This window comes from Podarcis pityusensis (genome assembly GCF_964106645.2).
Source record: "Podarcis pityusensis genome assembly, chromosome: 5".
Taxonomy (NCBI): domain Eukaryota; kingdom Metazoa; phylum Chordata; class Lepidosauria; order Squamata; family Lacertidae; genus Podarcis; species Podarcis pityusensis.
In genome coordinates, this window is record NC_138032.1 from 46,981,676 (window position 1) to 47,006,588 (window position 24,913).

Below are 24,913 nucleotides of genomic sequence, written 5' to 3' on the forward strand. Positions count from 1 at the left end.
ACGCTTCAGGTTACAGACTCCGCTAACCCAGAAATAGTAAAGTGTTGAAGCAATTATTCTTCAACATCAGCTTCGTTGGACTGGTTATGTTGTGCGGATGCCTGATGATCATCTTCCAAAGCAACTCCTCTATTCCGAACTTAAAAATGGAAAGCGTAATGCTGGTGGTCAACAAAAGAGGTTTAAAGACTGTATCAAGGCAAATCTAAGAAAATGTAGTACAGTGGTACCTCAGGTTACATACGCTTCAGGTTACATATGCTTCAGGTTACAGACGCTTCAGGTTACAGACTCCGCTAACCCAGAAATAGTACCGCAGGTTAAGAACTTTGCTTCAGGATGAGAACAGAAATCATGCAGCGGCAGCGCAGTGGCAGCAGGAGGCCCCATTAGCTAAAGTGGTGCTTCAGCTTAAGAACAGTTTAAGGTTAAGAACGGACCTCTGGAACGAATTAAGTACGTAACCAGAGGTACCACTGTACCAGCTGCTGGGAATCAGGACAGGAGAAGGGAGCGAAGAGCACTGTTGTGCTCAGGTCCTACTAGTGCATTTCCCATAGACATCTGGTTGGCTATTGGGAACATGATGTTGAACTATGTCAGCCTCGGACCTGATCCAGTGGAGCTCTTCTTATGTTCTCAACTGAGAAACTGCATGCAAACCAAGGCAGTCATCAGGTGAACATTTCAACTGACCGCTGCTTCACTCAGTTGGCCTTCATTTTTGAATGTATGCCTGTTGGTTAGTTGTGTGGCATATTCTCCATTATGTACTAATCATGCCAGCTTTGCTTTGCCAAATCACATTTAATTTTGCTTGTTATTTGGAAGCTTTGAAAATTGACAAATGAATAATTATACAGAGATGATCCAGAGCTTGGCCATTTATTCTTTTCTCTATCTCTTGGCAATGGTCTGAAGAAAGAAGCAATTAGCCATTAAGGAATGAGGGAATCTATCAGCTACACTGTTGTTCTTACACAGGAACTCAGCCATTTGCATTCCTGTTCCATGAAAGAGATCAGGGTTTTATTCCACTAATGTGAGAAAATGGCCACTGATTGCTATGTGAGAACAATAGGTGTCCAAGTGGGTGGCAAACCGCATGAAAGCTCTATTTCCCTATATTGTTTGTGAGTGGAAAACCACAGGTATCAAACTCAGAATGACACAATTAGTGGCACTGGCTTCAACCTACAAACCCTTAAATTAATTGACCCTTGGATAAATCAGACACTATTTCTCACTGTGTGTCCCATTTAAGATGGTTGGCTGACAGATGCCTATTTTGAGGCAAACATGTACGGCAGTACTAGGACAAAATTTGCCGTTCATGTTCACAACTATAAAGAGCTTGCTGGGTCAGGCTGGTGGCCCCCCTAGTCCAGCATCCTGTCCACACAGTGGCCATTTTGTTGCCTATGGCAAGCACACAAGCAGGCCATGAGACCAAAAGCAAAGGGAGGAAAAATCCTTTCTGACCCTGTCAACAGTGATCTGAATAGCTCTAATTTGAGGGAGGGTGGGAAGCTCATGGGGCAAGTGTAGAAATGAAGTTTCTCCACCACAAGAATGAGTTTCAAAGCTTTGCTGCAGAACAATCTTAAATATGAGTTACTTTGTATTTTGTAACATTTATATTAATAACACATTGCAAACAAGAAATGGGGTTCAGTCCTTTATGTGGTTCAGTAAACTTTCCTCTCTCTGGTCCGAGACAGAGATCCTAAGTTTATTCATCATTGGAGCTTTTGTATCTGGCAATAAGTCATCAGGGAGCTTGAAACATTGAAATGACAAAATGCCAGCCTTCTCCAATGCTTTTGCCATAGTGGACCTTCTTGCCGAAGGGAAACACAGCATTTTAAACACAATACAGTCAAACACACCATTTTATGTACATTAAACGCTAACACCTTCCTCCCGAGAGATTTCATGGAGTGGCTTCATCCTGCATGAGCATGACAAGGAGGCACAACTCTGTCTGGACTATGCACCGCCAGGCACAATCACGCACTACAGAGCACAGCTTCCAAATTCTCCCTGCGGCCATTGCAAAAGGGTACTATGCAGAGGGAAAACCACCACCACAACCATGAACTGGGCACTTGCAGTGCTGCTGTATTATTCATTTCCACCTTACAGATTATCAGTTTTCATAGTGTCAATTTTCACTTAGGTAGGGGTAAAGGTCAGGGACCGCCCTCAACAACCTGTAGCTTGACATCAGTCTGAGAAGCTGAACAATTTATCCACTGTGCTTTCAACTCCCTGGATTGGGGCCCACAGCACTGGCAAGTCAGTGGATTGTAGTAAAGAGTTTTTTATGATATTTTGGGAAGAATTCATCAAAGGATGATGAGACACATTTATCTTTTTGAAGGTTTTGCATTTCAATCAACTAACAGCCTTCTGACTGCTTAGAATTTCAAAGCAGCTATCCTATGGAGGGATGCCATTTGGGGGTTGGGGGGGAGGGAAATCACCTAAAGAGAATTATTTGCTCATTATTCTGGTGATGAATCTGTTTCAGTTTGTTTTTGTTGTTTTTTTGTGTTGTTTTTTAAAGCATTTATTCATAAGGTGTCTTTGTGCCTACTCCTGGCAAATATCCTTAAACTATAAGAAATGTTTTTCCATCTCAGGATGCCAGTCGCATTATAACTCTTACAAAGCAATAATGCACCAAATTATATACTGCAGCGTGATCCCTATTCATATAATTCTTACAAGAATCTATACATAGTGCTTTATGATGGCTGTAATTTAGATATATCACATAATATAATATCTTTTATAGTATGTACCTAGTTGTTGTTTTTTTAAAAAAAATCAGCACATGAACTGACTATTTAGTAATAATAAATGTTTTCTATTTATACTTCTTCTATCCACTAGCTGCTGCTGCTGCTTTCTCCACAGCACCATTTAAAAAATGCTCCAACACTATGTGCATGGTACATTTTTAAATGGCAGTGCTATGAGGAAGGTGAAGAAAGCAATGGCATGGTAAAGAGTTGCTTTCTCAGCACCATCTTGCTAATGTGTTTTGGGATGCAGCACAAGATTGCAGATGCAACAAAGAGCATCCTAAAATTGCATGAGAGCATGCCGCCCCAAATGGTTGTCATGTCCCTTTTCCCCAGGACAGTTAGGTAAAGGTAAAGGGACCCCTGACCATTAGGTCCAGTCGTGGCCGACTCTGGGGTTGCTTTATTGGCCGAGGGAGCTGGCGTACAGCTTCCGGGTCATGTGGCCAGCATGACTAAGCCACTTCTGGAGAACCAGAGCAGCGCACAGAAATGCCGTTTACGTTCCCGCCACAGTACCTATTTATCTACTTTGATGTGCTTTCGAACTGCTAGGTTGTCAGGAGCAGGGACCGAGCAACAGGAGCTCACCCCGTCGCGGGGATTCGAAGCACCGACCTTCTGATCGGCAAGTCCTAGGCTCTGTGGTTTAACCCACAGCGCCACCCGCGTCCCTCCCAGGACAGTTAAGGGGTATGATATGATGATGTCGCAGTATTCATTTCATGCTGCGGAGAGAAAAGGGACCACAGAATGTATGTTTGCCAGACCCATGCATGGCATCACATTTAGTTCTATATTTATATAGGGAGACATGGCATCTGAAATATATGGAGCCTATGCTGTGAAATGCTTTCCAGGTCACCTTGAATTGCAGCTGAAAAGTAACAGCAGATGAATTCAATTGCCACAACATGGGTTGAATAGGCTCTTCTTTCCACTGCTAACAATATGGGCTGTAGCATTCTGCATTGTGTGAAGTCTGATATCAATTCTAGCTCCACCCTAAGCTTCAGTGCCTAGACCTTCTGTGGGAACCTGTTTAGAGTATATCTTTGAAGGTCACAAGAAAAAAAGGAAGACAGAGAAAGGCTGTTTCTAGTGCTTTAGAAAAGAATTTTTGGTGCAGGAAATTGAAAGACTGGAGAAAAATGGAAGGAGGGGATTAAATAGATGCCATATGATTTATCCACTTTCAGCAAGACCAATTCCACAAATGAGGCAGCAGCTAGGCACCCATTATCTCTTACTCAGGAGGTCATGGATGTAGATGTGACTTCCTAGTGGATAATAGGTATGGAGAGATCAAGGGAGATGCTCACTCAGATGTTAATAAAAGGAAGGAGGGAGGAGATGACTATGGGTGCAAATTAACATGTTTTCCCCATGACATGCCAATTTATCTGTGACACAGGATGAACATAAAGCAGTATATAAATTAATCAGTAAAGTATTCTGATAGTACTTTAGGGATTCATCTTACTATTCTTTTTTCTTTCTTTTTTCTACATTGGTTCTAAGACCAAAATACAAATATTGATTTTATCTGTCAGTTATAAGTGTGTGTAAGAGTATAATATGCTTCATTTCAAAATATCCATAAACTGATTAGAAGGCTTTTGCAAATATTCTGAAGGGGGAAACTGCAATTTATACTTTTCCTCTTCAGAATTGGTATGATGTGCATTTATTTTGTACTTGGATATTGGACCTCGAGTACTAAATGTGTTGTAAGAAACAAACTCTTAATGGATGGTCTACTTTGACTTAGCAATGTACAAAATATTAGGAAGGTAGCACCTTTTCAGGCAGAAAGGTAATCAAATTAGTGATCACTCTATCATATTGATTCAATAATTATATTAGCATCCTGATGAAAGGAAATGTCATTATTAGCACACATAACACACATTTTAATTGCAATCAGTAGTTAACCCTTGGGTTAATTAATAGTGGGTCTAATGATCAAGAAGGCAGTTACTCTATGTGCTGTAGAGGCAAATGATGGGCAAATGGGAAGGTAGTGGCCAACATGGGTGGCCAACTCTCAAGAGACTGAGATCAACTTTCAGAATTAAAAACTGGCAGGGTTCAGCTCAAAGTTCTTGAGCTTTTCTTAGGGAGGAGAAAAGCCCCATGGGGAGGGGTTAAAAAAACTTTGGGGGGGCGTTCCTTTTTGGGGGGGTTAAAGGCAAGGGACAAAGGGATAAAGTCACTCACAAAAAGATTGCTATGGATCAAAACAGCAGCACAGAGAAAGCTCTGTCTTCCCTTCCAGAGATCATATAACAATGGAGGGTGGCTGAGGGGGCATGGCAGGAGTCAGTTTTAGTGACGCTAAGGAAAGGGAGCCAGAGATCAACCGCGATCTACCAAAACCTTGTGGGGATCTACCAGTAGATCATGATCAACCTGTTGGACAACCCTGATCCTAACTGATCCTAAACCTCTGCTGCCTTGCGGCTATATTCATTCATGAGAAAGACTTCATGAGTAAACCTCAAGGAGAAATCCATATCTGCTGCCTTGTGAGACATCTTCAGGAGAAGAAAAAGACAAGGAGTAATCCCTACATAAACCCAGAATGGAGTCTTTTAGATGGTTGGATGGCACCTTGTACACCTCCTTCCAGCAACTCCTGCAGCCAAGCTGGTGCCACATGTATTGCTCTTCTTTCCTTTGGACCACATCAGTGAAGCCAAGGGACGAGGGTCTTGTCATTAGGACAGTCTAATTAATTAGTTGCTGGGTTCTGCCATAGCCACCTAAAGTACATTCCCATAGGTGTTGGTGTATAAGGAATAGTATGTGATTTTGACTTCTTCCAGTTGTAAAGAAGGCTTCCATGTTTCCTGCCTACTTTACAATACCTGTGGTGAGTCAGGGGTTCTTTTTCCACATGAAAGGAAAGCAAAAGTTACTTTTGCATTGAATTTCTAATATCAAAGCATGCAAATACGGAGATAATTTTAAAACCCTCATTTTCCCCCATGTAAACCAAGCTGGCTCTGCTAGATTCTTGTGATAGAAGGCCTTCGCTGATTCCTGGAGGATGCATTTAACTTGTAGCCTTTTGCTTAGATCTTCCCAGAAATAGAGAACTATGTTGATATTTTCATTTCCCTCTGGGGAAATCCTAATCTTCATATAGAAACCTCTCCCCCATTTCACTGCTCTTGCTGCTACTCTCCATCTCCTTGAAGAACGGAATCTTGTCTAACAGAGTTTGGGAAATGCATTGAGCAATGAAGAACATTTTCCTATTGCTGGGGAGCTGGATAAGAAAAATGATGATCTTTTTTTTAAAAAAAGAAGAAGTAAAGTGTAGAGTCTGAATCTCACTAACTTGAAGGCTTTTTTGTGCTATTCTGTGAATAGAGAATAGAGTGTTCCAACCAATTAGAATATTTATATTAAACAATTTATTCAATATTTGCACAAATATGTTAAAAATTCTGTTGCATTTTTGTGATGAGGTTTTTGAAATACTCCTAAGTGAAAAAACATGTGGTAGTACTTAAATCCTGGGAGAGCATATTAATCCAGAAGTCAAAATGTGAGAGCAAAATCTGAGGCACAAAGTGCCAGATATTCCTTCTTTATTGTGATGTACCAACTATGAGCAGTGGAACACCTCAGAAACCTGAAATGGGTGTACAACTTCATTGCTGGTAAACCCAAACTAGAAAAGCAACACATTGTTGGCATTATATTGTGAAACTCAATATAAAACTCAAACCCCTAGTAAACAATACAGTGGTACCTCCAGTTGCAGATGGGATCCGTTCCAGAGCTCTGGTTGGATGCTGAGGTTTCCGCAACCGGAGGGACTACTTCTGCGCATGTGTGCGCGGCGAAACCCAGAAAAATACTTGCGGGTTTGCCATGTTCGCATCCTGAAGTATATGCAACCGGAGGTGTGCATATCCAGAGGTACCACTGTTCTTTTATTACTGGCCAGGTGGTGTTGGCGGTGAAAGCACGGCAGCACCGTAACAGTTGCTAACAGAATAGCCACCCTTTCAGATGTCAGCAGCCCACAGTCTCAGCAGAGATGGCTAGGCGAAGCTTGTAGAGTGCTGACTCAGACACGCGCGCAGCATGCACCACTATCTCATAGAATCAAAGAATCTCCCAACACTTACTCCTAGGGGAGGAAATCCCTTCCTCTCTAGATTGTCCCACAGTGGTGGCTGGTGGCTCCCAGTAATGAAGTTCACAAGCCATTCCTTCAGCTTAACATGATTTGCACAGTGGTTGTATGCTTAAAATGCTGTGATGAGCTCATTGGAAGAACAAATGAACCAAACAGTAGCTTCTTAGCAGATTAGTGGGTTGCACTGGGATTTCAGCCAAACACCAATTAAAATCTAATGTTTTGAAGAGAATGTCTTGCCCAATAAATACATACCAAAAACAGCATCTTTGGAAATGATCCTTATCTTGTACATTTGGCTATGGAGATGTTTGATATTATCTACAGCTTACTTTGAATTTGATATGTTTGAAAACTCTGCATGGGTGACAATAATAAATTAAATCTTGCCAATTTTTGTAATTTTAGGTACTTCCTGCATTCAAAGGGTTAATTTTTTTGTTTCTTAAAAAAGAACAAAACTCTCTGTTATGAAACATGCATTTCAAATGGAAGTGTCAATATATTATAAGCTTTCATATTTCAAGTATGCACATTTTGCAGCTGGCATTTGGATTTCAGTAGTTCAAATTTATGTCTGTTCAAATATCAAAGCCTACTCAAAAGGCATGTCTGACAAATGAAGATCAGACAAGACAAATAAAACAAAAGTCACGAATGTGATCAAAATCAAAACAAGGGAGAATTTAAAGGGATGTGCATCATGCATTTGAGGCATTCAGTATGGTGGGCAGAGCCGTCTTTCCAATAGGGCTTAGTGGTGCGTTGCTCCAGGGTGCCGGCCTCTTAGGGGCACCCCAGAGAGTGGAGGAGCTGCGCGGCTTTGCCAGCGGCTTCCCCTTTCCCTGCATGCCCGCAAGCTGTGCCCCTTCAACCATATGGTTGGCAGGCATGCAGCTTGCCTCCCAAGCCTCTGTGGGGATTGTTCTCCTGCAGCGGCATGGGGGAGAGTCCCCCCCCCATGGCTGGCAGTGTGCAGCTCCCCCCCCCACACTATCTGTGGCAATTTGGGGGCGCTGGGCAGATATTTGCACCCCGGTGCCACATCTGCTAAAGACGGCCCTGATGGTGGGCAATGATATTCTTGTGTGCCAACCCAATCTCTGAGCGGTGCAAGATTCCAGGGGTTCCAGGCACTTACCCAGGGCTTGTGTATCCTTTTGGAATGAGGCACAGTGGAAATTGTGGAGTCTTTATGAAATATGGCCTATTTACACAAATACACTACCTGAGCCTGTGATGAAGGGGTTCACAGCATCAACACCCCAAGAGGGTCTTGTTTTACCCATAGCCACAGCCTTAGATTCAAACAGAAATCAAGCATTCTTCTCAAACATTGCTTTGATTCTCTCTTCTCTCTTCTCTCTTCTCTCTTCTCTCTCTCTCTCTCTCTCTCTCTCTTTCTGCTTTACTTATAGGTCACATCACTGCAACTCTACTCGCAACTCTGGCTTTGTTTGTTGAGGGAGGGGCCCTCCACCCATTTGCCATTAATGGCTCATCAGTCAGGCTATCACCTCACCAGGAGGCTAGCCGGGCTATTCCAGGAAACAGAAACTTTGATTAAATTCTAAAACTTGCTAGATCCAGGAATTAAAAGGTTCTGGCTTCCAGCTTAATAATATAACAATATTATTGTGCCTCAATCAGAAGGACTAAGTGAGCCAGGTCTTTTAGGGGCCCTGCGACAATGGATCAAAATAATATTGATCTTCAAAGGAAATTACAATCAAGCTTTCTTAGTTCAATGTTATCCCACGAGAGTGCGCACATGAGAAACCTCCAGATACGAAGCTTTCTGTGAGTTAGTGTGTAGGGTGTTCAAAAACATATTAGGAGATAATTTACGGGGGGGGGGGTATATGTCCAGGGGCCTCCACAGGGTTCAATCTGGCATTGAAAGGGCACCAGTTCCAGGGCCTTAAAAAAATTACAGGCAGACGAGCCTGTGAAAATACCATTTGAACAGTTCTGGGATATTTTAATTATTGAATCAGTGAGACAAGGAAAGCAGGTATTGCAAAGCTAGCAACAGATTCTACCCTCCAATTATCAACAAATGCCAGCTGTGGAATAATTGGGACATCATAGTATAAAGTAGAGAAAGTGAAGGAAAATAAACCATATCACCATGCACACTCAGAAAATTATTTCCTCTGTCTCCCCGCACTTATTTGTGCTGACAGGCAATTTTTTGTGTGTGTAATTAAAAATCTTCATTAAACACTACATCAGCTCCCCTCCAAATTAATTTACATTTTGTCCTCAATATTGCATTTTCAAAAATAAAAGGGGGTGGGTGGGTGGAATAGTTATTCCTGGCAAAGGTCCAAGATTCCAATTATAGCTTCCTCTATGGAGGAAAGTGAAATAGATTTTAATTGGGGCCTAAGAGTAAAGGTCAGTTTGCTGGGAACAATGGGTGTCTTTGGTAGTAATTGACTGAATCATCCTGTAGGAATTTGTAAATGTCAGTAACATTCTTAAAATGAGAGGAAAGGGAAAGGCCTCAAACCAAGGAATGACAGCAGAGATTCAGCAGCAGGGGAAAATATTGCTGTGGTTATTTAAACAACACCTTAACTAGGGATAATTTGAAAAAGCTGTGCAATGTGAAACGAGACTGAGCACATTTAACCAATAAGAGTCATAAAATAGATATAAGATGCTAAATATTTGAAATTTTGATCTCACGTGTCCCTGGTCCCAAAGCTCATGCCAAAGGCCATATGAGCAAATAGGTCATTCCTGGTAGCTCTGTTCAGATCGGCAGCGAAGAAGATAACACTATTTTCATTTGTTACCTTAGACTTACATGGGGTTTTCTTCTTAATATTCATGCTACACCAGTAAAACTCATCCTGACATTCCCTCAGAGGAGAACAACAGCTGTTCCATGCTCTATTTATGGTGCTCTTTCATCATGAAGATTTGATCACTTATTATGTCCTTCAACAGATGATACTGAAAAATTAGCAGAATGAGGCAGTAGCTATGAAATGGAAGAAATTGGTCACTGCAGACTGCAGGTGGGGAAATGTCATGTAATGAAAACTATCTGTAAGTTGAAGACAGTACACCAGGAGGGGAAGTACTAGACTAGCCCTCTCTCTGCTGTGCTACCTTTAGAGAGAGGTATCAGTTTAGTCATAGGAAAAATGTTTTGTGCATATAAGTGTTCTTGAGAAGTTCTGTTTATCAGGAGAAACCAGGGATTGAACCTGGGTATGCAAACTTTACTGTACTACTGAATTAAGAACTCTTCCTTATAGAATGCTAGAGCTAATCTAAAGAATCTCAATAGGGCCGAGAAAGGAGTCAGACAAACGATTTGACACAGGCAGAAAACTTTTGTGAAAATAAAGATGATAAAAATATAGCTCAACTATAGAAAAAGAACCCAACCCTGATGCTATTCTATACTGAACACAGAATTAAAGAAGTTCAATATTCAACAATGCCAGTGACTTTCAATTAGATATCTCTATCCTAATTGCTATAGAAATTAGATCATGTTTCTTGGATTGTAGTTGTTGTTGTAGGGGTAGGGAGAAAAAGTGAAGGCATAAACTGTCTTTGGTACAACTTGATGAAACTCTCCTTGCTTTATCGACTGCATTTGTTTCTGGAACAGCATCCAAGGTTATAAGTCTCAGCCAATGCAGAGAGTTTCAACCAGCCAAAGAATATTGCTTCAACGGTTTAAGCTATGCAATGTCATCCATCATAAAATAAAATATATTGAAGTCTTAATACTGCACTCATATTTATAAATATTTTCAACTTTAGGGATCCAGCAGCATCAATAAAACACCCAGGCAGCTTTGTTAAAACCAAAGGAAAAAATGATACTTAATATGAAAAAAGAAAAACAGGAGTAGAAATCTGGTCAATAAATTTGATGTCTCCCAGTTATATAGGTTGAAGCAGTCTTTTTTGGACTTACTATAGAAAAAACAATATTCAGATCTCTACATTAAAAGAATGGATTTATTTATTTATTTATTTTTAAAGTATGTCTAAACATCAGTAATAAAAACCAGACACCTCATCTGGCTTTTGAAGTATTATTACATTACATTCTTACATTATCAGTAGCTCTAGGAGAAACTACCCAAAACTTCCCCAGAAGTAAGCTTCTTCTCTTCCTCCTCCTCCCATCCACTATTTTACCTTTTGTAAGACTTTCTGTGTTTACAGTACACAAGTATGTTTGTGCAGATTTTTTTTTAAATGTAACTTCTGGGGGGGGGGGAATCTCATTGGTCTCAAAACTAAGCTATATGTGCATATTAGGGTCAACCTTAGTAACTTCTTTTCTTTCAGGTGAATCAGCAGAGATAGCCACAGCTGGAGAGGGAATTTCAGATGAAGCAAATTTGATCTAGAAGACTACAACATTTTCTTTGAGAGGTACATCATAATTTAAACCTTTGTTTTGAGGATTTCCCTCCATACTGTGTTGAAAACTCAGAGGACAAAACAGCTAATCTTATGCATCTTTATACCATAATTGCATTGTCTGCAGAGCATTTGCTAGACCACTGTAGAATCAGGCTTTATGACCTGTCTGTGTAACCTTCTCAGCTATCACAATCAGCCGTTTTGTTTTCGTGCTTCCACTACCATATCAATCATGTTTCATACAGTCTCATTCTCTCTGTCTATTAGTAAAAGAAATCCTTCACCAGCATTAAACCCACAAACCCACTGTAGGAGCTGATGACTTTCAATTTGATCTTTTTCCCTTAGAATGAAGAAGAACCAAAGCTATATCTGAGCTCAACACCAAGGACTAGACTTTAATCTGAGGGTTCAACAACATATCCTTGCACCTATCACCTAGGGTGAGTAAACTGTCATTAATTGGACACACAAGTTTAGCTCAGTGCTAAATCAAAGCAAAATGTGCAGTTGTGCTTTGCTTCTCTCCATCTCCTATTTTTGAAAGTTAGGTAGCTTTACAGAAGGATAAATATTCTATTTGTTTCTGTTGCTTTGAAATCAAGCAACACCTTTCCTACTAAACTCTGTAACCCATAGCCCCTTGTCTTGGAAACACGCAGAGCAATACTAGACATATTAATCATCCCTTCTGTGCATAAAAAGGAAAATATTGAAGGATTAAGGCATCTGCAACCCATTCATTTTGCACATTCCGCAGCACAGCAATTAAAAATGAAAGGTTTAGAAGATATAAAAGCAAAATTTAATGCAGGAGTGCAGGACAAGAGAAAACAAAACCCAGGCCCACAGGAAATAATCAATATCTGATGAGAAGACATTGTGCTATTAATAGTATGAAAGTGCTGGCAGATATTATCAACTGGAGTTTTATTAATTAACTGGAGATGCAAAGATACAATGGTGTTGAAATGTACAAAGAACAAATGTACTGGTTCCTTGGAAAGAACACAGTGTGCAATTTATGAGGACACAGCATCTAAATTAGCCAGCAGCTCAGTGATTCCAGAAAAAATATTTCCCCCAACCAACCATAAGTCTCTTTTTTTTGCTTGCATTTTCATATCAGTCAGGATTTTTACTCATCCCATGTAGTTTTAAAAATCAAATACTTGGAGACCTTTGACGTTAAAGCCCATATAGAATAATAAAAAGTGTTTCTTATAAAAATAAAAATAAAAATCAAGAAGTCTTTTTTGAGAACTTTCTGTGTAATCCTATGTATGCCTTTTCAGAAGGAAGGTTCACTGTATCAAGTGATGTATTACTACCTAGTAACTTTTCTTCTTTCATTTTCAATTGCAGCCTCAGTTACTTTAAAACGGGGTGGTAAATTCCAAGTCTAGAGTCAAAAGCTACCCCAAATGGCCTGTTGGACTCTTCCTTGACCACACCTGCATCCCTTGGCTATGTTCATAGCAACCCTGCTCTACATACTCATCAAGTATATTTGCTTGGCTGGAATGTGCCCTTGAAATATGACAATGCCTCTAACAATTGGATGGATGTTTCCCTATGTTTTTGTTGGATTGTGGCCCCTGGATGGCTGCCCATGAGAGAAAGTGGCCCTTGGTCTGGAAAAGCTTCCCCACAATTCCTCTAAAACACATATAGAAAAAACTCAGCTACATTTCCCTTCAAATTTCAAACTCCTTCCATGTGCTAACTATACGTTTTCTCCTCTCTCTATGCAACAGTCCATTAGAAGACCGGACCAGATAAGAAATGTATTGGACATTTGGGATTCCGGATACTTGTTGACAAATAACCATGCAGGCAGAATTTTTTTTGGCAGAACTAAGGTTTCCCTCTCCCCTCCCCCATTCTCCACTGTCATAAATCACAGGGCCAGGTGGCACCGTATTTCAACAAGATGAGAGTTATTTGCCTGTAAACATGTTTTCTGTGGCTTTTATATCTCCAAGGTTTATACCCCTCAGTATTATTAGATTATTGTTTTCTATTATTATAGATTGATCCAAAATAAGATGTTGTAATTTACCCAAATAAAACCCCAATAGTGACCGATCAGCAGCTTAAATGGTAAATAATGTTTTCTTCTTTATGTCTCATAAAACCCTCCGGGAACTACAGATTCATTTATTGCCTGGAATATCTTGTTTAAAAAAAACAACCTGTGCTTATTTTGGGGGTGGAGGGAGAGAAAGAGAGAGACGAAAGGTGGAATATAAAAACATTAAAGAGAAAACTGGCATTCACAGACCACAGCAGACACTTTTCAAAATATGTCAGTGTGCATTTATATGCAACATATTACTTAGGGAATGCTGGTCAAATAAATATTAGAATCACAGTGTCGGAATACTGTAAAACTGACAAGAGATCTGACAGTTTTGTCATCCAGCTGTTACATTAAAACAAGGTGTGGTATATTAAAGTACCCACAACAAATTAGCATAAACCAAACAAATTACAAAATTCAGGTGAAAATCAGTTTAGGCCTGTGGCTTTCAATAAGACTACCACTCTAATAAATAAGGTCTATTAATTTTTGTTGGACTCCAACAAGAAACTATACTTAGTTTTGAGCTGTAGTTAATGTACCTTGCATTCAGAGACACATTTACAAGAGGGCAACTGTTGCAGTTTGAAGTGGCAAGAAATTTGAGGTGGCAACAAGTGCCAGTTTGCCCTACTATGAATACACCTCTGACTGGGGGGGTTCCCTTTCCACACAACTGTGAGTTGGGGGGTGAGGTTTCTACGGCTCAGTGCCATGCAAGCTGGGATGGCTCCTAGCATTTTCCTGGCTTAATCCCACTGCTGCATCAGAGCTGCTTAGATTCCCCTGGGTGCTCTTTGATGCCCACCTCAGATTCGGAGCATGGCAATGATGGCTGGGTGTGCCAATCCCTTTGGGATCTGTTTGGCCAAGAGCTTCAGTCACAATTGCCTCTTTTTTGTGATGATTCCCATGTGTCATGGCACTGTCAGACAAGGAATGTCCAAAGTGGGGAATCAATTTGCATCTGGGCATAAACCTGCCTCCTTCATTTCCTGCTTGACAGCTGCTTAAGGGCCATGTGGAGCCATCTCCCACTCCCAGAGCTGGTGAGTCAGGGATAGGACAATCTCTTAGGTATACTCCAGGCATGCTTGCTCATTATCTTTCCAGATGCCCACATAGAGCTGTTTGCACTGTCTCACCCCTCTCCCCTCCAATTGTAAGCACCTTAAGAAACTGTGTCAGAGGTTTGCGCCCAATCCCAGCTCACTTGCAATCCAGCAACTTGTTCACAAGTTTTTCCTCTGCCAGCAAGCAGGCACTGGTCGTGAGCAGAGGCTGGATGATATGTGTAAGGCTTTCACTCTGCAATTAATAAGAGAAGTGAGACCCTGGCAGGGGATCGTCCCAAGGAGCCCCTGGATATGTTCCGTGGACCCCCAGCGGTCCCCAGATCCCTAATTTGGAACCACTGACTTAAAGACACAAGGAAGAACTATTCATTCAACACTAGAATCCATTCCACTGGAGCAATCAAAACAAAACACCAGTACTTTTGGCAATCTATACCTGCTTCTTAAAGTTGATTATTTAAAAATAAAATTTCTAACACTTCCTGTTCAAGTTACAGATAGGTAGCCGTGTTGGTCTGCCATAGTCAAAATAAAAAAAATCCTTCCAGTAGCACCTTTAAGACCAACTAAGTTAGTTCTTGGTATGAGCTTTCGTGTGCAAGCACACTGTGTATCTGAAGAAGTGTGCTTGCACACGAAAGCTCATACCAAGAACTAACTTAGTTGGTCTTAAAGGTGCTACTGGAAGGATTTTTTTTATTTTGACTTCCTGTTCAAGTCATTCTTCTTTATTTAATTTATTGAATGATGTTGGTTCTAGTGTATTGTTTAGCTCTTAGGCTGTGTGACATTTCCATATAATTCATTCAAAGTTTTGAAATAAATTTAAAACTTTAAATTTATGCCAGTCAAAGAACAATAAATGCATATACAGACGTCAACCATTTTGCTTGGGGGTTCCGTTCCTGGCCCTTGTGTGTGTCTGTGGCGTGCATGTAAGTCTGCGCCACCTCATTATGCCCTATTATGCCACTGTTCCACCCCGCCCCACCCCGCCCCACCCCTGCCCTGCCCCCATTCTGCCCTCTTCCAAGTATCTGTCTTTATTGCCCTCTTTTTGGGCCCCACTGGCTGCAGAATCTCTATGCCTGGGTCCACAATGAGTTTGCTATCAATAAACAGGTTGCACGTGAGTGTAAATAATAAATAATGTTTTTGTGTGCCAGCCCAAAACATTTTGCTGCCTGAGGCAAAGGGAAAAATATCTCCCTCTTCCACAGACTAGACTGGCAGGTGTATCCTACCTCAACAGTGACAATATGATAGTTTCCTCCATGGCACCTGAGCATACCTGGCTAGTTGGCATAACAGTTTACATAACAATCTTGTATATAATTTAGTTTGGGAATTATGGGGGTTGTTTGCCTCTTAGAGTCAACCTTGGCAGGCATATAATAATCCTATCAGGAGGTGTTAGAAAATAATGGCAGAGTGTGAATTCCTAGTAGTCTGGTCTGTAAAACGCAAAAGCATACTTTTTGATATTGGTTGGTTTGTGGATTGGGTTATGGGGGGGCGGGGAGTATCTTGGGGGTATATGAGCTACTTGTGGAGATGAAGGATCTGAGGTTCTTGTAAGATCAATCTTGGTGCAGGAGGAAGGAGAGTGGCCTGACATAAGATCCTAAGAACTCTGACTGAAAGAATTTTGCTAAAAGGAATTTTAGCTAGTAGAAACTGTTGAGATATTAATAGCTGGCTGCATTTATCCTCATTTATTTTCAATATCTTTTTGTCCTCTTGGATTGTTTGTGTGCATGTAACTATTAATATATTGAAACCTTTTCAAGATTAACCCCCTCCCCCTTTTATAAAGCTTTGTGGTCTCTTTTCTGTAGTTGCCTACCCCATGCTTAAAAGCCAAACCCACACATGGACTAAAGATGTTCTTGAGGTGATCCAGTAACAAACCAAGGTGGAGGCAGCTAGGGGGAAAGGAGGTCTTTCAGCTGGTGGGGTTTACAGGAAGGGAAAGGCAAACTAGAGGGGCAAACTCTTGTTTGGACAAGTCTCCTTTCCTCACATGGGTTGGGGAGTCAAGACAGGCACACAACCTTTGTCCTCCAGCAGCTGCTCCCAGCAAATGGTAAGGCTGGCCCTGGAAGTGAAGCCTTTCCCAAATTATTTTCAGTGTTCTTAAAACTTCTTGTCTGTCCTAAGCAAGATAAACTGTTCATATGTACACGAGGAGAAAACAACAACAATAACTATCCCTCTTTTGTGAGCATTTCCCGTACTACAAATCCTTCATAAATTGTTGCTCAGTGGGGTGCTCGTATGATTAAAACCTTCCGGGCTTTGGGATGCATTTTCTCTGCAGGATTTTGTCAAATCCTTTTCAGCTCACTATTGGGAGTACTTAAAAGGCAAACAACTTTAAATACAATCTGGCCTCTATAGATGAGGCTCTAACATCTTAATGAGCCGTTTCCCTTTCCCAACAATGAGTTCATCCTAATTCAAGAAGAAACAAAATAACTTCAGGCTTCATACTATTTATCGTGTGCATTTTCAGTATGGGTGAATCAAACTTATTCCCAAATTTATTGTATTCAACACTGTTAAAGAATACGAGACATGTGAATCTGAATACAATAAGAATTTTTGCATACCTGAAATGTTGCAGGTTTTTGTTTTGTTTAGAAAGAACACATTTTTGGCAATGTTTCTAGATAACTTTTAATTGGTTAATAATGTGTCACATGCACAGGTCATAATAACACTGCAAAATTCCTTGCTTTCCAGGGATATATTTCATCAAGCATCTTGTAGCTCTTCATTCTCCTGCATCCAGCTACTTCTTAAATTTATTCAGTATGTAGTATACGGTTTGTGACTAGCCCTGGTTTTTTTTTAACATGTTTTAACCAAAATATTTTAACCAAACAATCCCACAATATTGCAGTATAAAGTAAGCAAAGGATTAAAACACTTCAGTGGAGTCAAATGGTAAGGGGTCAAATGGAAAACATCAAAGGCTATATTGCAGAAAGTGAGGCTGGGGATTGGGCTAATGATGTCAAAAAGGACAGTTCAGGGGTTCCCTATGCAGCTCCTCATTGGCTGGATGTATAGAATCAATTCCCATCCTATAGTCTCACTAGGATGTTTCTCATGCCATTTCAGTAGAACACCAAGACGAAAGCTTCAGGCTGGAAGAAAGCATGGCCATGTCTACATCTTTTCCACTCATACACTAAATGTGTACGGAGCAGGATTGCAATGCTGCTTTCTTCCCCTGCCACCCACATGCTCATCTACATTTGCGCAAAGAGCTCTATGCAGGTGCAGACACACGTACATATGAATATTTCATATTTATGATCAGGGACCTGGCCATTTGCATGGTTCCCGAATGTGCATATGTTATACACCTGTAGGTCTCTGTTCTCACCTTCACTTGAATACATGGACATGTAATACAAGGAGATGGGAGTGAAGATAAGGGAAGAGATAACATTCTCCCTATCCATGCATTCACTGAATAATTAAAAAGGGCTATATAGTATTATGAAAGATTGCCATTCGTCAAAAAGCAGCATGAGAACCAGGATGCAATGAACATTAAAAAGAAGGTACAAGACCATCTAAATTGTAAACTACTTGTTTTTGTTTGTTTATTATTCAGGAACATTGGTAACACTATGTAAATATTAACTAACAATCAATGTAAATTTTCTGTCAGGGTTAAACCAATCATATGTTGCCACTTACCTTGCGCTTATTAGTTGGGCAGACATAGAGGTAGCTAAGAATGGTCTTCAGACCCACTTTGTCATTCAGTTTTTCATATGTTGTCCCATAATCTGTTGACCTGTAATTTAAGAAAACTTTAGTAAGCATAAACACCAAAGCAAAACTAAGATGTAAACTGTTTGGCTGGTTTCCAAGTTTAGACATGCAGCAAAATAGCTCTCTGGAGCTTTCTGAGTGATTCGTGTAGTATATAATGACACTTAATTATGTACACATGCCATCATGTGAGTGGTTAACATTTGCATTTAAATTGGATTAGGAAAAATTAAAATTGCATCCTCCCGATGCCATTCCAACATAAACGCCTACAATAAGAAATGTTAATCTAGTTCTAAGAGGTGGCGGTAATGTTTGTCGTAAATGCCAAGTGTCATGACAACAAGAGACTAAGTTACTTCTTTGCCAGATACCAATCTCAGCCTTAAGATCATGTTGAGATAGCGTAGCGGATTTATTCCACTCAAGCCAAGTGCTACAATTCAAGATGTTTGCTCAGTAAAGAAAACGCTTGCTCATATTGGAAAAAGAAAATGTTATCATGACAGCTTAGCAACTACTTCATTGCTCTATTTTTGCAGGTCATTTCGCTGTCTATTCAATGACGGTTCATAAGACTATGATTATTACAGAGTTGGCTAACCAAGACAATAGATATCTTGCTAAGTGCCAAATGACTGACATCCATGATTTGATTCATTTTGCTGTGTATATTTAAATATGAAGATGGAGAGTGGGTATCTGAATTAAAGCATGTTTCCCCCCCACTCCCGACGGAAACCTGCATAGTTTAATACTGTATACCTTATAGGTGCCAATAAGGAGGATTCTCCCTCAAAATGCACTGGGCATGTAGAATTATTAAAAGGCCTTGGTTTCACCTTCCATAATACATTGGATTTGGAACTATTTACAGTATTTATATACTGCCTATTTGGGAGCTACATAGCCATTTCGTTGCTGAAATTGTGTCCAAAGTTAAGATATCCCTAATTAAAAACACCAGTTTGCACACATTTGAGATGGAAATGTTTCCTGGGATGAGAACATGGCATCTAGACACCCCCAAATCCTATTACCACTTCTTTTTAGAAATTAAGCAGTGGGAGAAACTCACATATTGAAAGTGTCTAGACACAGATGCTAGATATCTGGCATAAATCTGAGTGAACAGTGGCGTACATTAAATTCAGAAATAATTGTCGGCAAAAAATCAGACATTTAGAAAAGTTCTAAGGTCATCAGATCAACTAAGAACCTGGTTCAGAATTGTGATTCGAGGATCCGTCCCCCACTTGTGAATAATAAAGACATGTGGACACCGTATATTAGGTTAATGGGCTAGAAAAGGCCACAACTTTATTGATTACAGCATGTGAGAAGGTATTGGCTTAGGCATTGGACAAGAGCAAATTTGACTCCACCCACTCAGAGAGGGGTGAGTCTGACGAGGGGTTAACTACCAGTAGGGGGAGCCTGTTGATGCAAATACAACTATAAGCTCTCCCCTGATGTCACTGGAGCGGCTAGACCACGCCCCCACAGTGTCTCCCAATTGGGTGCCCAGCTGGGAGGCATGGCGCACCAGCGATGATGGCAGGGCAGAGGGCAGAACGCCCCCCGCATGACGCGGGAATTGGCTCCCGCTCACAACCCCTCCCCTCCGGAAGGAGGAGAGGCTTTGCCAGTTATCCCTACCCCAATGAATTTTCAACGCAACAGTTTCAATATTTTTATCCTAAATACCTAAAAGGCACACACCTGCACACATTATGCTTTTAATAACAGCTAATAAAACTTGCTAATAATCACACACTTGCACTCATACACACTGTGACTTGATTTTGGCTCAGAAATAAAATGGCAGACAATGCGTCCAGACAAGAATTGGTGTTACGTGGGTGCCATGGTATGTTTTGGGTGCTATGCCTGCAAGCACCATGTTGGAGAATGCTGCTACACAGTTAATTGGACCATGAGGAATTTGATTCTGGCCAGGCACAGGATTGGGCTGTGGATCTTAAGAGCAATAATTTTAAACCCTGCATTTTGCAGGTCTCCTCATTTTGTTCCTTAGGCTCATTTATGATTTTTGTGTTTATTATTGGCCTATTGAGGGACATAAAATCCATCTGTTTCATTTAAAACTGGTGTGCATAGAGCAAATTACAAATCTAATAACGAGAGAGGGATAAATTTAAACCACAAATTTAACATTTATACCTGTGATTCAACATTATTTCGGGAGTGTTTCCAAGGGGGAATAAAACAATGAGAATAATGACTTCCTGATCTTCCCATCCCTTATGGTTTATCTAACTATACCAGCGCTAACCTTGCTCTCCACCCACCCAGCTCCTGCCTGATAAATTTAGCTCAAATCTTGTTATACATACCCGGAATAATTTTTATTTTGTACAATGTTTTTTCCCCTCCCAAAGATCTTGGCATTTAAATAACTTCATTATTATTCATTGACAGTTGCTCTCTCACACTCTCTCCTCCTTTTTTCTTCTGTCAGACATATGACATTTCTATTATGGCATTATAACAAAATAACTTGCACACTTTATTTAAAGTCACCAGATTCCATTAGTCCGCCCACTGTCAGGACAATATCTCAATTTGCTCCCCACAGTATTTCAGAATGATAATAGGCAATCTGCATCCACTGAATACATGATCCCTAAGGAAATTGTCACCTGTTTCTTAAGCATTGTACACAGGAATGTTTGAGGCTGTCGGCTGCAATGCAACATTTCACTATATTGCTTAATGGCATGTTTTTTTATTTGCCTGATCAGAAATGTGTGACTTGTTTTACTTGAGCTCTTGCACATTTGAAACTCTGTTCTTGCATTTCCCTGAAACCTCCCAAATAACAGGTGTCTAATTCAAATGCAGAAAAATGTACTTGTATTAAGGATACATGGATGACAGACAGAAAATGTCCATAGCTCTAGGATATTGTTGACTTCATGGTTGTACCTGTGAACAGGTGTGATGTGCGACCTACCTGTACCACATGGAGAGGGGGAGAGCAAATAATAGACATGACTGGAGCATCCAGATCTCATAAGCAATCATTCAGAATGATGAACTCAGAACTTGTGTGCACAGGGAATTTCCGAGCTCAGGACCTGGTTGTTAGCAGCTTGTTTTGACTGCCAGGTATCATTGGTAATGACTTGTGTGCATCAAGATTGGGAGCAGTGGTAGACCTTGGGGTCATAATTCTTGTGCTTCATTCTAAAGAATAGTTGTGGCGTCCCCTGCAGTGCCCCTGAAGCTCCGTGCCCAGTGTGACCAAAACAGTTGCACTCCCCTCAGTTTGCCTCTGTTCTCAGCTCCCAACAATTGTCTTGTTCTATTCAACAATTGTCTTGTTCCCCTTTTGGACAGAAATATCTGGAAACAAGAAAGCAGCAACATCCAGTCAGTTTATCACCTGACACCCAGCAGGAGAGAAGAGTTAGTTGGCAAGACTTGCATTGGGGAAGATCAGGCTTCAGCCACAGGGCCCAAGTGATTAAACAGAAGAATTGGTGTTCCATGAATAAAGAACTAAGCACCTACATGTGCAACACTGACTTTCCACAGGCAGTGAAGCAACTAAAAAACAAGCTCTAGTGAGTTGCCTCTTGTGCATGAAAATTAACAATTTATTACTGGTCAAGCAGAGTCCACATTTTGTTTGTTTGTTTGTTTCCTAGATCTTTAAAATGTCTGCAACAACTGGGATAGGTTTCATCATGAAATTTTTTATTTTTATCCTAAACAACTTTCATTCCAATATGAATGGCACGGCAATATATTTTAATTTTTTCCACCCTATTTTTTTATTGACCACCTTAAAAACAGGTGTGGGAGGCGGTTGAGTAGAGAGCTCAGTGTTGAAACACATTATGTTATTCTGAACATACATAGAAAGCTTCTGTCAGTCTTCAAGAAAGCTATTGCACTGTCTTGCCTTTTACATCCCACCCCCTTTGAAAATGTACTGGGAATCAAATTGGTTTTTGAAGTTAAAATGTAGCATTGTGCTGTAGATCAGTGGTAGCGCATCCTGCATAAGGTTCCAGGTTCAATACCTAGCATCTCAGAGTAGGCTGGGAGAGATCATCAAACCCTAGATGAGTGCAGACAGTTCTGAGCTAGATGGACCAATAGTCTGACTCTGTAAAAGGCAGCTTCCTATGTTCCTAAATGTTTATACCAGATTTTATTCTGATATATTTTCCCCTTCACTGTGTATTTGCAATACATATCAGTCATAAGAAATGATCATGCACAGCTGATTTTTTTTTACAACCCCCCTCCACAGAGAAACACCAAATGTCTATTTAATTACATTTAACTTTTTAAGTTATTTCAGTTTTTAAACAAAGGTATTGTTCTCTAGTCTGATACCTTAGCACCATGTAAAAAAAAAAGGCAGACTGACAAACAAATAGAATGCCAAATGAACAAACTAAAGTGGTTGAGAGAGAGGAATTAAGTTATTCTCTCACTTAAAATAATGTACAAGTGAGAGAATAACTCTTGAGCAGCAGTCTTCAGCTTGGTGACTGCCAAGTTGCTGTAGTCTGAACTACAACACCCATTACACCTGTCTCTTGACTGTGCTTAATGGGACTGATGGGCATTGTAGTGCAATACATCTGGAAACTATCAGGTCAGGGAAGGCTGCTCTAAAGCTATATTGCTTTTCTCATGTTTGTGGTGGCTTTAATAGTTACACAGGTTCATATTCTAGGCCAAGGAAACAAACATAGTGACATCTCCAGCTATGATGCATGTCTAATTTCCCAAGGTCTTTTGCAGTTAGTAGTGTTTTGATCATTAACTGGCTTTTTCTACATTTATATCTTGGACATTTCCCTTTACATTCATTCAGATGCCATGTACCACCTGTCTTAACATATGGAGCATTCACTTCAAAGACAGGCTGGCTCAAAGACTTCAGAAAACTTCTTTTCAGAAAGTTCAAAAAGACCAGTTCAAGGGTGCTGTTCTGTTCGATGGCCTTACAACAGCTACAACCCTGGTAATTAGTATTGTAAAGAGAGACTGGATTATAGACCGTCTCCTCCCTGACCTCACCATGAAACCAGTTTTGGTTTCAAAAACTGAAACCAATATGAGGATGGATTATTGAATACTGTTCAGAATGTTACATGTGCAGATCAAAACACACGTTGCATCCATGATTTAAAAAGAGCTTTCTGTTGCTGATACGAGGGAGGCAAACAAGGACACCTTACGGTGCACAAAGCAGTCACCTGAAGCTACTCTAACAATACCAGCTCTAAAGCAAGAGCTCATTTGTTCCTTCTGTGGACAGGTATGCGGCTATTTCAGAATTGTAGGTTGACTTTTTCTGTCTCTAAAAATTAAAATCAGCCTATACATTTGACCCTATGAATCACTGCAGAGACCAAAAGTACAGTGGTACCTCTGGTTACGTATTTAATTCATTCCGGAGGTCCGTGCTTAACCTGAAACTGTTCTTAACCTGAGGTATCACTTTAGCTAATGGGGGCCTCCTGTTGATGCTGCGCCACCGGCGCACGATTTCTGTTCTCACCCTGAGATAAAGTTCTTAACCCGAGGTACTACTTCCGGGTTAGCGGAGTCTGTAACCCAAAGTGTTTGTAACCTGAGGTACCACTGTAGATGGTTTCCCCTACAAAGTCCAGTACGTAGTAGCATGTGTGTATGGACAGAGTTGTGGAGCTGCCCTCCCAGCAGCAGTGTCACTGTTGTTCATCTCAACTGGAGGGGAGTAGGTTGCCCTGATCATGGCACTGCCTTGCTGCACCCCAGGCTTGTCCAGGGAAGCAAAAGTGGCCTGGGTTGGAGGGTGACTCAGTGGCTCCCTCTCACCACATGAAAATATCTTGCAGTAGTACATTTTAAGTCAGGATGAGCGACATTTTAAATTACCGCCTAGGGAGAATTTGTCCAAAAATATGGTCTATAGTTAAATTTTTAAAAACGCCCTTGAGGGGGTGGTAGGAAGGTTGGTTCCATATCAGAATTCTGAAAGAGAAAGAACAGTGTATTTCACATCAGTGCTCACATCCTAGAGCTTCTCCAAATGACCTGTTTATTCAGTATTTATTCTGATTTGGCTGCACGAAACTTCCATGGTGGTTGGGCTATGTCAGACCCATATTCAGCATTCATTCAGTTTTTGTTTTTTTAATGGGGTGGTTATATGGCAATGAGTGTTCATCCTGATTTGATTGTGGAGTGTTTACAAATCTTCCCATTGGTCATTTGTTCACCCACACTTTTCAGTGTATTTTCCTGTCACTTTTCTAGATGCAAAAGGCTGCAGTTCTGTAACGTGGATTTGTTGTGCTAGGGAGCCAGACCACTTTAATCAGCTTTACATGTACAAACCTAAACTTACAGAATGTGCGTGAATCCCGTCTGCAAACAGAGTGCAGTCTGGCGGCAACCCTATACATGTTTTCTCAGAAGTCCTACTGATTTTGATGGAGTTAAGTTAAATATGTTCAGGTCCCGCTTGCAGGCTTCCCATAGGCATCTGACTGGCCCCTGTGAGAACAGAATGCTGGGCTGGGTGGGCCTTTAGTCTCATCCAGAAAAACTCATCCAAATT

General features: G+C 40.7%; 1 protein-coding gene across 7 annotated transcripts in view; it reads right to left on the reverse strand.

Moving 5' to 3' along the window:
• Positions 1 to 24,913, reverse strand: part of SORCS1 (sortilin related VPS10 domain containing receptor 1) — a 379,912-nt gene that overhangs the window by 175,147 nt on the left and 179,852 nt on the right. For all 7 annotated transcript variants that reach the window (XM_081005905.1, XM_081005903.1, XM_081005904.1 and 4 more), the window contains exon 3: positions 18,244 to 18,343. In XM_081005905.1, coding sequence (XP_080862031.1) covers positions 18,244 to 18,343 — 100 coding nt within the window. The remainder of the gene's footprint in view (positions 1 to 18,243; positions 18,344 to 24,913) is intronic.